Source organism: Notamacropus eugenii, chromosome 1 (assembly GCF_028372415.1).
Source record: "Notamacropus eugenii isolate mMacEug1 chromosome 1, mMacEug1.pri_v2, whole genome shotgun sequence".
Taxonomy (NCBI): Eukaryota; Metazoa; Chordata; class Mammalia; order Diprotodontia; family Macropodidae; genus Notamacropus; species Notamacropus eugenii.
The window spans coordinates 236,794,423-236,807,578 of NC_092872.1; the positions used below are offsets into that span (position 1 = coordinate 236,794,423).

The 13,156-nt window shown below is 40.3% G+C and overlaps 1 protein-coding gene across 15 annotated transcripts in view; it reads left to right on the top strand.

The window, feature by feature from the left end:
* Positions 1-13,156, top strand: part of USP54 (ubiquitin specific peptidase 54) — a 125,234-nt gene that overhangs the window by 77,670 nt on the left and 34,408 nt on the right. For 11 of the 15 annotated variants that reach the window (XM_072628123.1, XM_072628122.1, XM_072628137.1 and 8 more), the window contains 8 exons: positions 5,439-5,573; positions 6,263-6,376; positions 6,523-6,605; positions 7,030-7,135; positions 7,250-7,396; positions 7,696-7,818; positions 9,259-9,408; positions 12,164-12,332. In XM_072628123.1, the coding sequence (XP_072484224.1) occupies positions 5,439-5,573; positions 6,263-6,376; positions 6,523-6,605; positions 7,030-7,135; positions 7,250-7,396; positions 7,696-7,818; positions 9,259-9,408; positions 12,164-12,332 (1,027 nt within the window). The remainder of the gene's footprint in view (positions 1-5,438; positions 5,574-6,262; positions 6,377-6,522; positions 6,606-7,029; positions 7,136-7,249; positions 7,397-7,695; positions 7,819-9,258; positions 9,409-12,163; positions 12,333-13,156) is intronic. The other 4 variants (XM_072628129.1, XM_072628132.1, XM_072628130.1 and 1 more) reach the window with 2 other exon arrangements.

The window sequence follows — 13,156 nt, forward strand, 5'->3', positions numbered from 1 at the left end:
AGGCTGTCACCTCCAAGACCCTAAAATACTATTGTCAGTGTGTGTGTGTACAATAGACAGAGATAAATCTATAGTTATGATATAGATCTGTCAGTCTATGCAAAGTAATTCTGAAGGTGATAACAACTGTGAGAAGTTAGAAAAAACCTAATGTAGGAGGGAGCACTTGAATCGACCCTCAGAGGAATCTGTGGATTGTAAGAGGTAGAAAGGAGAGATTCTAATGATTCTAGACATGGTAATCTCTCTCTTTATAAAGACACAGATATGGGAAATGGGATGTCACATATGGGAACAACAGGTAGAACAGTTTGGGTGGAAAGTTGGCTAGATGAAGAAAAGTAAGATATGATAAGTCTGGAAAGGTAGGTTGGAGCCAATTTGTGAAAGGCTTTAAATACTAAACATGGGGCAATTCCATCATTTATCTCAAATTTACCCCTTCTTTTTGACTGCTGTCACTCATATCAGAGTGATGGTTTACAGCTTTTTCTTCTTTCTAGAGGACTGAATTTCTGAGACAGATGATATCAGTTTTAGTCACCATGTTTTCAAAGATGATGATAAGGGGTTAGGAGAGGGATTTAATGGTGAAAAGTTTGGAAAGCATAGATTAAGAGGAGAGGTTGAAGAATTAAAACTTGCTCTGTTAGACTTGAAGAAAGGAAATCTGAAGAGTTAAGTGACGGGGAAAGCATAAAGTACATATTTGTGCAAGATATTATTAAGGTGATATGCCTAGAGTGGTCTGTTTTGGGGACAAAGCTGCTGACAGAGGTACCTGTCACAAAACACCAAATTTAGTGACTACCTCTCTCTGCTTCTACCTTTCCTACTTAAAGAGCTTATAGAACACGGAGAAGTTACAGAATTTGAGAGTTGGGAGGAACCTCAGCAGTCATCCTGTCCACTTTTATTATTTTGCACGGGAGAAAACTGAGACCCACACAGGTTAAATAGGTGACCTGGCCAGTCTTACAGTAGGTAGTAAGTGGCAGAGGCAAGATGAAAGCCAGGACCTCTAACCTTAAATCTAGACCTCGTTCCACTGTCCCAAATGGTGAATTCTGTCTACTCTACACAGTTTCAAATCAGATGCTGTCACTGTTGTGGAGATAGGTCTGTCTTATCTGAAACAAATTCCATTTTTGAACAGTCTGATTGTCAGAAACCTTTTCCATATATATGTAAAACTGAAATTATTCCACTGTAACTTCAGCTTGTTGATCCTAAGCCTCCAGGACCAAACAGAAGCAGTCAAATCCTTGGTCCTTAAAAAAGCACTTCAGACATTTGAAGACTACTTTGATCCATCCTGTCTCCACTAATCTGGCCACATTCTTCTCTTTTCTGTGCTTATCAGCTCAAGTTCTTTCCATCCATCTTGTGTGATCTGGCTTTGAGTCATGTAACCATCCAAGTCATTGTCCTATGGTTGCACTTCAGCTAACTATGTTGCCCAAAAATAGTTTTCATATGAGGTCTGACCAGGAGAGAGAGAGAGAGAGAGAGAGAGAAAGAGAGAGAGAGAGAGAGAGAGAGAGAATGTTGGAGTATCTCTTCTTTGTTTTGAACAGTAAACTTCTAGTAATACGGTCCAAGATAAGACAGCATCAGCTTTTTGGCTGAGATGCACCACTGTTGACTCACAGAGAACTTGCATTCTACCATAATTCCTAAGTCCTTTTTCCCCACAAGTACTGATTTCTAGGCACATCTTCTTTCTTTTATAGTTCTTCCATACTTCTGCGATTGATCTTTGAGACCCAGAGTCAGGACTTTATGTTCATCCCTACTCATTTCATTTGTTAGTTTGAACTTACCACTGCAGCCTCTCAAGATCTTTTTGAATGCTGATTCATTCACACAACATATTAGTTATCCCTCCCAGATTCATAAACATTTATAAATTAAATAAGCATTCTTCATCTTTCATTTAATGTACAGTGTAGCTCATTACAAACTACTTTTCTGTCTGTGTGCATTTTGTGCATTAAAAAAATGTTGACCAGAAGGGACCAAAGACCTCTTCTTGCAGGTTGTCTCTGACATGTTCTGGGTCCCAACTGTCTGTCAGCTCTGACCTCATCTAACTGTACTATCGAGTCAGCCAGTTCTAAACCCATCCAGATACACCAGTATTCAATCAGCATCATTCAGTCTTGTCCTTAGGGATATTGTGAGAGACTTCTGCCAAGTACATTGCTAAAATCCAACTATAAATATTTTTTAAAAATATTTTTAGTTGCAAGATAAGGGAAGCATAAGAAAGTAATCAGCTGTTTTTCATCTTCCCCAGATTTAGTCTGGAAATATAAGTAGCTAGATGATGTAGTAGATAGAGCACTGGTCCTGGAGTCTGGAAGCCCTGAATTCAAATCCAGCATGAGATGCTTAGTAGCCACATGATTCTGAGCAAGTCACTTAGCTTCTGTCTGCCTCAGTCTCCTCATCTGAAAAAGGGGATAATAATAACCAATCTTCCAAGGTTGTTGTGAGAGTCAAAAGAGATGATAATTGTAGTGCTTAGCACAGTTCCTGGCACATAGCAGGGGATTAATAAATACTTATTCTCTTCCTCTTTCCCACCTTCCTACAATTTAATTAAATTTGAACAACAGCTACATTTGTTGATATCAGAACACAGATACTTGTGCTGCTACTCTTTGCAGTCTCTGTCTTATTCATATTCTTTTTGATAATCCAAGTAATTAAGCCCTTATGTAGGCAGAATTGTTTGCTACCCAGTCAAAGAAAGACTGCTGAGGAACCACCTGCTTCTAGTCATTAAAATCTTGTTGCTTTTGCTCTCAGTCCAAGAAAACTGCACACAGACCGAAAAGTAGTTTGTATTAAGCTACGCTGTGCCAGGAACGAAAAGGAAACTTCCTCAACTTTCCCCTGTTAAGGGGAGTGGAGATGACCCTCAGAGGTGAATTTCCTCTTGCCTGTTTGGCTCCTCCCTTCTGAGAACCCTTCAGGGAGACATGCCTCCTGCTCATGCCCTTTCTTATTCTCCGCTTTCGAGTTCAGTAATTGGAAGAATCCCAGTTTTTGTTTCTTATTGGAGCTGCCACCTGTTCTTACTGCTGAACTAAATGTTCTTGGCTTTCTTTGGTATGAACAAGCTCTCCCTCTGGGAAAGGTGGGAGGAGGGTAAAAAAGGGAATGGGTGGAGGCCAGTTCCAGAACCAGTGCTCAATTGGAGCATGGCACACAGGGGGTCAGTGTGCTGCCATAACAGAAGGGCTTTGTGTAACAGCCTCTCTCAGATCTCTGTCTCCACCAGTGGCTCTGGGCAGGCTCAGGCAGTCTCATCTCGAACACACCAGCTCAATTTCTCACAATAGAAGACCAATAACAATAATTAAATTGAGAAAACAAGGAAGACAGACAGAGACAATTCAGAGTCTCAGTATGTAGGGAGAAGCTGCCTGTAATTAGAGGCAAGAAAAAGTAGTGCAGGGAAGGAGATGATTACATCTCTGAACATCAGCCTCATATCTGTCAGGGTACTTTTCCAGAACTGCTAGTTCGGGTAGGGCCCAGACTTTCTCTTTTCTTCTCTGGGAAGTTATTTACAAAACTGTCCCATCTTTTGTCTTTGATGAGGGAAACAGCTGGGAAGATTTTGAAGAGGTCCTGCAGGGCAGAACTTTTTTGAATCATGGTCTTTGCTTAGCTGGATATGAAAGCCTTTGGTGTATCAGGTTTCCCTAAAGACCCATCATGGCTCTCTGCACTCTTACGTGTTAACACTGTAGGATAAAATGAGGTTTACGGATTACCCGTGTCTTCAAATGATATTGACAGTGGTTATAGTAGTGATGATAAGGAAAAGCATAGAAGTTTTCAGGTAATTGGATTTATTATTGTTGTCATTTATGTTGCATGTCTTTCTCTCTCTCTTTTTTTAACATGTTGTAAAACTTGTCCATTCTCCACTTCAAGGAGAATGGCTTTATTGTTACTTACAAATGTCTTCTTCATTGTCAGCCAAGTAGAGGTAACCCCTCTTTGGCATGGAACAGAGACTGCTAGTTTTAGCCATGGTATGATAAGTTCCCAAAGCAAACTGGACAAATCTTTTTCACATTGGGCAATTTGAAGCCACTGGTATTTCTTTTCTCCCCCTTTATCATAGTTCCAAATGTATCAAAAGACAATTTGTATCAAAAGATTCTATAGACAATTGATAAAGTACAAAATTGCCCTTTAAAGGAAACTGACTGTGGGCCTATTTTGGTGTGGACTGGAGACTCCGTGGTTCTAAGAGAAAGACGAAGCTGTGTCTGTATTTGAATAATGGTTAGTTTATCAGGGTGGCCCAGTGGGGGCCTTCCAGCAAAACAGGATACTCTTTAAAGATGTTGAGCAGTATTTGGAGAGCTATGGGGAAAAGTCTATCCCAATGCCTGTATTAACCATGGAAGGTTGGAATGATTGCTGGGGGATTTTCCTTCTAGGCTCTGAAGCCTATTAAATAACACTGAATTGTGGTCCTTGCTACTATGTAGTACTTTTCCAGGAGGCATTTGTGGGGAAAATAAGAACTGGTTACAAAATGACCTATGTGTGAGAAACTGTATTAGAAGACATTGCAATTGTTAAGGATGCTAATCAGAATGAGTGATAGTGGAAAGGATGTTGTACTAGAAATGAAGCCACTCATTAGATACCTGACCTTGGAAAAATCATAGGATAATATAATTTTAGAGGAGATCTTACAGGTCATTTAATTCCCTCCCTTCTGTAAAGTATGAATCTTCTCTACAGCATTCCCCAACTAGTGATCATCTACTTGAAAAGTTGCTCAGTAATAAGGAACTCGCTAGCTCTTGATTCCTTCCCTTTCATTTCTAGACAGCATTATTTGATAAGATTTTCTTTGTTGAGTCAAAACCTGCTTACTCGTGGCGTTTTAAGTATCTCTGGTGCCCTTTCCTTTTACCCCTGGTTGTTGTTAGTGGTGTACCAGTGTCCTTTACCTCTTGAGATTAACTTTTTATTGCTTACAAATATATTTTACATACCCTTCCCTACCCAATGGAATATAAGGTTCTTCAGGGCAGAGACTGTATTGCTTTTGTCTTTGAATATATGACTACAAGCATAGAGAGGTAGCACGGTGTAACTAACAGAATGTTGGGAATGAGTTCAGAAAGACCTGACTTAAAATCTCTCAGACACTTACTAGGTGTATGACCCTCATACAAGTCATTTGACATTGATCCTCAGTCCTAAGGTTGTCCTGGATAGCATCACCTGCATCTGGAAGAATGATCTTTCAATGGTTGACTTTGGCTTTTTATTCTAATATTAAATATATCAGTAAATTTTACTGTGGTATCTCTTGGTATTGTTTGGCAGGTAAGTACTAAAGTAGAGATTTAATAAGAATGTTGTGCTTTTTCTACCTTCTGATTTCTTCCTCACAGGGAATCTTCAACCAGTTTCAGTGCAGCAGTGAGAAAGTCCTTCCTTCTGACACTCTCCGTAGTGCTTTGGCAAAGACTTTTCAGGATGAGCAGCGCTTTCAGTTGGGTATTATGGATGATGCTGCCGAATGTTTTGTGAGTATTTCCATTTCTCTTTCTTATTTGGGGAACCATGAAGCCTTCACTATGGTAACTGAGCCCCTTCACTTGGAGATAACTATGTCCTCACCTTAACTGTTAGAACTGGGAGTCTCTTCAATAGCTCAGAGCACATTTCTTGCAGTGTTACAGTGCATGTTGCCCCAAGCATTTTAGCTTCTTCATACTCTGTATGGTCTACTTTGCCATAGTCTAAAGCTGTAGCTATAATCCTCAGAGGAGCCAGGGTTCCCTTCAGGGTGAGTAAGGGACATTTCACCAGAGAAGTGAATATTTCACTTGGAGGGCCTCTGGCATAAGTATGATCTGCTTCAGACAACCACATTGCCTACGTTAGTAGGCAGTAAGGTGACTCTTAGAATTGCTTCTTGACCTTAATTAAATTTTTAAGCACATAAAAATCAGCCAGGCCTATTGATTTTGAATGGTGATAGAAAATCCTTTCTTTCCACCATATAGTGAAATAACTAGAGATCTCTAAGGTTCCTGCTAGTTCTAAGATCTTAGGATTCTATAAGTGATGTATTTCAGTCAGAGGAAAGGTTGAGAGATTGAGTAGGAACAGGAGATATTCCTGCCACTCCCCCAGGTCCCATTTTTACCATTCTTTTGTATGAGCTGCTTGGCTCTGTGCCAATTTTCCATTTTTGTTCCTTCCATGGTAGGAGAACCTTCTGATGAGGATTCACTTCCACATTGCAGATGAAACCAAAGAGGACATTTGCACTACTGCTCATTGCATCTCTCACCAGAAGTTTGCAATGACTTTGTTTGAACAGGTGAGGTGTCTCTGGCCTCTTTTTTTTTTTTTTAGGTCCCAATCTTTTCGTTCCCCATTGACTCAGATTGTGGAGTGTCATATGGGAGGAGAGGCATGCTAAGGGCATCTGATGACTGTGGTTCATTTGTTTTCTTTCTGCCTTAGTGTGTATGTACTAGCTGTGGTGCCACCTCTGACCCACTGCCCTTTATCCAGATGGTACATTACATCTCTACCACTTCCCTTTGGTGAGTCCTAGAGGTTTCATCCCATTGAGATTTGGGGGCTTTCATTTGTGATGATCTAGATAATTGGAGTCCTTTTTGCTGAGGCAATGGCTGAGTACCTATGGGTAGTATTGAGTATGGGGATTATTCAATAAATATTTAAAATAGCTTTTAGTCTCCCTTCTTTTACCTTCCCCTCCCTTCTTTCCTAGGACCTATTTCTGTTGAGTGAAGTGGTAGATAGAATAGAAATTCTTTGAATCTTCAGCACTTAGGAAGGTCATAGATGTAAGGGTGATTTTCATCTCCTTTGTCTGGTCCATGGAGATTTGCTATAGACATGAGAAGTAAGCAGAACATATGAGTTAAGGCATTTGAAGATAACAGTTTTGTATTAACTTTGGAAATTTATCACTTCATCTCCTTTTCATTTATCATACTTAAGCAACCAGGCAATTTGTATGTTGGAGAGGCGAGAGAAACCTTCCCCAGGAATGTTTGGTGAACTGTTGCAAAAAGCCAGCACCATGGGTGATCTTCGGAACTGCCCAGTGAGTGAGGGTAAAACAGGGTAAGGGAGGGTGATGGACAGGGGCTGGCAGCAGGACACAATTCATTAAAAGATGTCAGAAGCTGACAATAGTGACCATGTCCACATGTTTCAGAGTAACTGTGGAGAGAAGATCCGGATTCGCCGTGTACTGATGAATGCCCCACAAATTATCACCATTGGGCTTGTGTGGGACTCAGACCATTCAGACCTGGCAGAGGATGTCATCCACAGCCTGGGTACTTGCCTCAAACTGGGTGATGTGAGTCTCATTTCCCTTGGACATCGATCTGAAATCCTGTGGGCCTGCTGTTGTTCTATAGTGGTTGATATTGAACACAGAAGAGAGAATATCTTTGCCCACAGACTTCTACAGCATAATGTGCAAAGCAGTTAATATATTCAACAGAGTTTGTGTGTTAAATGAGGAATAATCCAGTACCTCATTTGAATAATTGGTGGGGAAACCTTTGTGGAAGGAGTAGACCAAAGTGAACCTTAAAGGACAGGAAGAACATAGGCCTGGCTAATAAATACTTGTTTGATTTTTTTTAAATTGAGGATCTACTGCATGCTCAGTACTGTGCCATTCCAGCTATGGGGCTTAATCTGGAGAAAGGACCAAAGAGGACCAGTGAACTTTATTGGAGTAGTAATGTTAGAAGACAGAGCGGAGCAGAACGGGTATGGAGCCTAGTGCCTTTTGAGGAGGAGAATGGGAGGAGCAGTCTCTCAATGGTGACTTTCAGGAAAGCACATGGGGGAAAGACTTCAGAAACAGGACTTTATCAGCATAGGACTGAGACAGCCAAGTTGAATACAGCTAAGCTATGGCTACAGCTTAGATTCTCTCCCAGTTAAGGAGAAGAATAAAGATTGAATGGATGTTTGAAAAACATTTATTAAGAGCGTACTTTGTGCACAACACTGAGGATACAAACAGAATTCTGCTCTCAAGGAGGAGACAGTGCCTATAGTGGGTTTCAGCTGTGAGTCAGATGGGGAGGCTCAGTGGTGCTTAGGGTACAACAGCAAAGCAGGTACTAATGCTTCTTCTTTAGCGTTATTTACATTGATAAAACTTGTTTCTAATGTTAGACTGTTTAACAGAGCCAAGGCCTCTATGGGTGAGAATTTTCTTTTCCGTGTCTTCAGTAGCTGTGCCTCCTGAGGAGGCTTGGCCTGTAGCACTTAGGGAAGCAGGTCCAAGTTGAATTTCCCCAAGGGCTGCTTCCATAGATAAGAGCTGTGGGGGCAAGACTGGAAGTAGTGCTAGTGTTGTAGGGGTCCACTGCTGCTCCCAGGCATCATGTGATTGAAGGGATCAGGAGGTTACTTCGTGCTTTAGTAGGTCATTTTGATAATGTCTAGGGTTCTGTTCTAGGTCCTCTCCCACAGGTCAAGTTCTCCCTGATTATCTCAGCCAACAATATCATTTGCCTTCTCAAAATTTCCAAAGTAACTATTGTTTGTCCTACCTTTGACTTAATTTTTTTAAGATTTCTTTTTTGTCTCACTTTTCCAATTAGATCATAAGGACTAAATCTCTTATAGCTTTATATCTCCACAGTGGTAGTCACTGAGGTGCTTAGTAAATGTTTACTGGAGTTATTTGGGATCTATCTTGCACTGCCATGCTGTCAGTTGAAAGCTCGTTAATTGTGGGGCAGCTAGCCAGTAGCCTTAGAGACTGGGGAAGTATTAATTTGAAAAGAAACTGACAATATTGCTAGGCTGTTTGTTCATTTCCTGGTTTCATATGTTTTATTCTCACACAAGTAAGTGATGGACTCTAGAAGAGAAGCCTCCTTTTTTTTGGAGGATCTCATCTCAAAATTTGTGCCACTTCTACTTCCTTTCTTCCCATCTTCACCCACCTTATTTTCCCTTTATCTTTTCCCCTTTCCCTACTTCTTCCTTTTCAGGCTCATTCCTAATGGAGAACCCTCTCCCATATTCTTATTGTAGTTATCAAAATAATGATCTTATTGACCAACAGAGGGAAGAGTTAGTAGTTTTATGAATATTAATTAAGAAATGTTTATAAAAACATTGACACTGGTGCAAAATACCCTGAGAGTGCTGTGTATATAACGACTCTTCCTTTTTCTTGCTTTTCTGCAGCTGTTTTTCAGAGTGACAGATGACCGAGCCAAACAGTCTGAATTGTATTTAGTGGGAATGATATGTTATTATGGCAAACATTATTCTACTTTCTTTTTCCAAACAAAGATCCGCAAATGGATGTATTTTGATGATGCCCATGTAAAAGAGGTAGGAAAATCCAAGTGCTTTGTGTGGAATATTATCATAATAACACCTGACATAACTACTTTATAGTTTGAAATGCAGTTTATATACATTATTTCATTTGAGCCTCACAACAAACTTGTGAGATAAGTGCTATTATTCATATTTTATAGATGAGGAAATTGAGGCACAGAGGCATTAAGTGATTTGTCAAGATCACACAGTTAAGTTTTCGAATCCTAGCTCTTAAAATCCTCTGACTCAAGGGGCCTTCCAGGCTGAAAGCAGGGCCGGGTATGTGGGTCCTGAGCTGTTTATCAGAATCTGAGGAGATGTGATGGTTAGATTTGCCTGTCACATACCCCACCTAGTCTCTTCTTTGGGGTACCTTGCCGTTTCAGTAAGGTTTTGAATCATATATCTATGAGGCATACTTGAATTGTTGCTCTTCGTGTATATTTTTTCCTGGTCTCCCAACTAGATTACATGCTTCTTGAAATCAAAGACGTTTTGTCCTGTGCTTTAGTATCTTTCCTCCATTCTTTTCTCCTGCCAGACACATTTGCTGAACTTTCTAGTAGGTACTTAACAAATATTTCTGCTGCCCTGAATAATTTCAACTCCATGAACAAGATGCTCCTAGGTTAAGCTCATCACCTCGAGTCTCGTTGTTGTTATTGTTCATTCATGTCTGACTCTTCGTTACCCAGTTTGGGATTTTCTTGGCAAAGATATTGGAGTAGTTTACCATTTCCTTCTCTAGCTCATTTTTCAGATGAGGAAACTGAGGCACATAGGGTTTAGTGACTTGCCTGGGGTCACACAGCTAGTAAGTGTCTGAGGTCATATTTGAACTCAGGAAGATGAGTCTTCCTGACTTCAGGCCTGATACTCTATCCACTGTACTGCCTAGCTTGCCCAATCTAATCTCATCTCATCTCCATGCTGCTAACTCAAGCCTTGTCGTATACCACCTCCCTCAGTCTCTTCTCCTCCCTGATTGTAGGGCTAGAAGGTGAAGTACCAGACTCTTCTCAGTGCCTTCCTTTATAGAGAGCAGCAACTGAACTCTCATCCCGGCTTACTTCATTCTGCCTCTGCTGCTCTTTCTACTTTCAACTGCATGAAACAAGATGCCCCCAGTCTCCCCTTTCCTGCTCCTACCCCTGTTTTCCTTCCTCCTTTTGTGTGCTGTCACCCCCCTCCCCAATTCGATTATAAGCTCTTTGAGGGCAGGGATTGTCTTTCTTTTTATTAGTTGTAATCCCAGGGCTGAGCACAGTGCCTGGCACATAGTAAGCACTTAATAAACATTTATTGAATTGGATTGGGTTGTGAACAGTCTGATTTCCAGGATTTAGAAGTTAGTTCCTCATCAGCACTTGAAAACCTTTGTAAAACGCTGGGGAAAAAGTCCTTTTGGAACCATATAGTACACCCATTTGGGTTCAGGTCATAGAAATGTGTTTTTAGATAAAAGGCTTATGAATTTTATCTGAGAGTTCAGTAGAGCACAGAATTATAAATGCTGGACTCATTCCCGAGTGAAGTCTTGGCTGGTTCTGGTTAAATCCCCTTAACAATAGGCAGCACAAAGTCATATTGTTATTGGGAGATGGAGTCTCTCTCAAATGCTATACAGAGGATAGGGAAACATTTTGGAAACTACCTGGAAGACCAAAGATTCCACAGCCATAGTAAACTAGCTAGTATGGAATGAACTAAACCCATTGTGATGAGATATTGCCTAGGAGGAGTGCTAACTATAACCATAACTAGAAACAATGTGGTCAATTTCCAGTAATAATGGATTTGCAAATAAGAAATAGTGAGTGACTTCATTATTAGGTTAAGAAATATGGAAATTGTCTTGATTTTCTTTTACTTCTTCCCAGTATGTTTTGGAGAGCTCTATGCCAAAACAAGATGAAGAGCAGTTTGACTGCTAAAGTGGGGGAGGAAATAAACATTTATATAGTGCCTACTATATGCCAGGCACTGTTCTAAACACTTTACAAATACCCATCTTTTCTGAAAACTCAACTGGTTTAGTGCTCAGAGCAGGATTGACTTGGAAACCTTGCTGGGTTACTGCCTCTGTTGTTTCTTGTTGGTCTTTAGAACTAGGGGCAAAGCTGATTCCTAGCACGTTGTTTTGACTGAATATCTCAATCATGTTTTTTGAGCAGTTCGACTTAGTTTTAAAACATAATTATAACTAACCCTTGACCAGAGATGGAGTGCATTTAGTAAGAGCTAGCAAATGTCTGTTTGCCTAGAATCTTGCAGGTCAAATCCAAAGGGCTCTGAATTGAAAAAGAGACGGGAAGGAATGAAATTCTCATGTTAATATACCAAGCTAGATTCCATACAGAATGGCTGTAATGTACAAAGAATAGCAGGAAAGATGCCCAGGATACACAGGAGACCTAGGAAGACAGCAACATAAACTGCCTCTGTCACTCACTCTCTGTGACCTTGGACAAGACTTCTCTGGACCTCGATTTTATCTGTTGGAGTCGATGGACTCTGAGGTCGTCTCCAGCTCTCAATTTGTGATTCTATGAATACTGGTCTTGGATTCTGAAGACTGGTTTTAAGGCCTGTCTTGAACAAGCCAGTTCTCCTCCCTGGGCCTTAGTTTCTTCATCTGTAAAATGAAGTTAGAGAAGATAATTTCTCAGATCTCTTCCAGCTTGAACATGCTTTGATTTTTTAAGTACTTTGAACTACAAAGCTAAAGAGTAAATTCTTACTCTTCTGATTGTTTCTGCTTCAGATTGGGCCCAAGTGGAAAGATGTGGTAACCAAATGCATCAAGGGACATTATCAGCCTTTGCTGTTGCTCTACGCTGACCCACGAGGTACTCCAGTATCTACCCAGGATTTACCCCCGCAGATGGAGCCCCAGTCATACAGTAGGACATGCTATGATAGTGAAGACTCAGGTAAGCAACCTTAATCTTGTTCTTTCCTGTGACTTTTAGACATGTCCATTGAATATCCAGATTCTAAAATTCTAATTAGCATGAATTGAAAGGATGCTATATGGATTTTGTTGCATGGTGGCCTCTCGTCAGTTTCAAATTTGGTGTCACATGATAGTTCCATCCAAATAACCAAGACTTTCCTGGAGGGTCCTGTGTTGGATGAACTTCTCATCTGACACAGAACTAAACTAACATGCTAGAACCCAAAGCAGAAAGGAATTTTCAAACAAATTAAAATTAATTAAGAAGTTTGAAATACAATTAATTGAAAAAGAATGCAAGAAGGAAAATTCCCTTGGTTAAATCTAAATATTCAGCTTGTAATGGAAGCATCATTAACTAGTGTGGTGATATTGCTGTAGAAAGCTGACTTGTCATCATTACTAATATTCAAGGAGCTGTCTTAGAAAGACTAGTGTGATTAATAAGAAGGAAATAATTTGTCTGACTGTATAAAATGTGATATTTTGCTAGCAATGAAGGGTTTTTGTTTACAAGGTCCAAATGTAGTATAGCCAGATCCCACTACATAAATGAACTGTCTTACAGAAATTCATTCATAAGGTGCCTGTGTGAAAAAGTCTGACCTTTCATCTAGTGAATAGGAAGAGATTATCCTCCCCTGGGCCTGGGGCTAGCTGGCCCTTGGCAAAATTTTGAAATAGGCACAGTTTGCCATTGGCATCTTTTCAGCTCTCTTTCTACATCCCTATGTCATCTTTTCTCCTAGAATCCATTGTCAATCTGTCAGTAAGCATTTATTAAGCACCTACAGCGCTAAG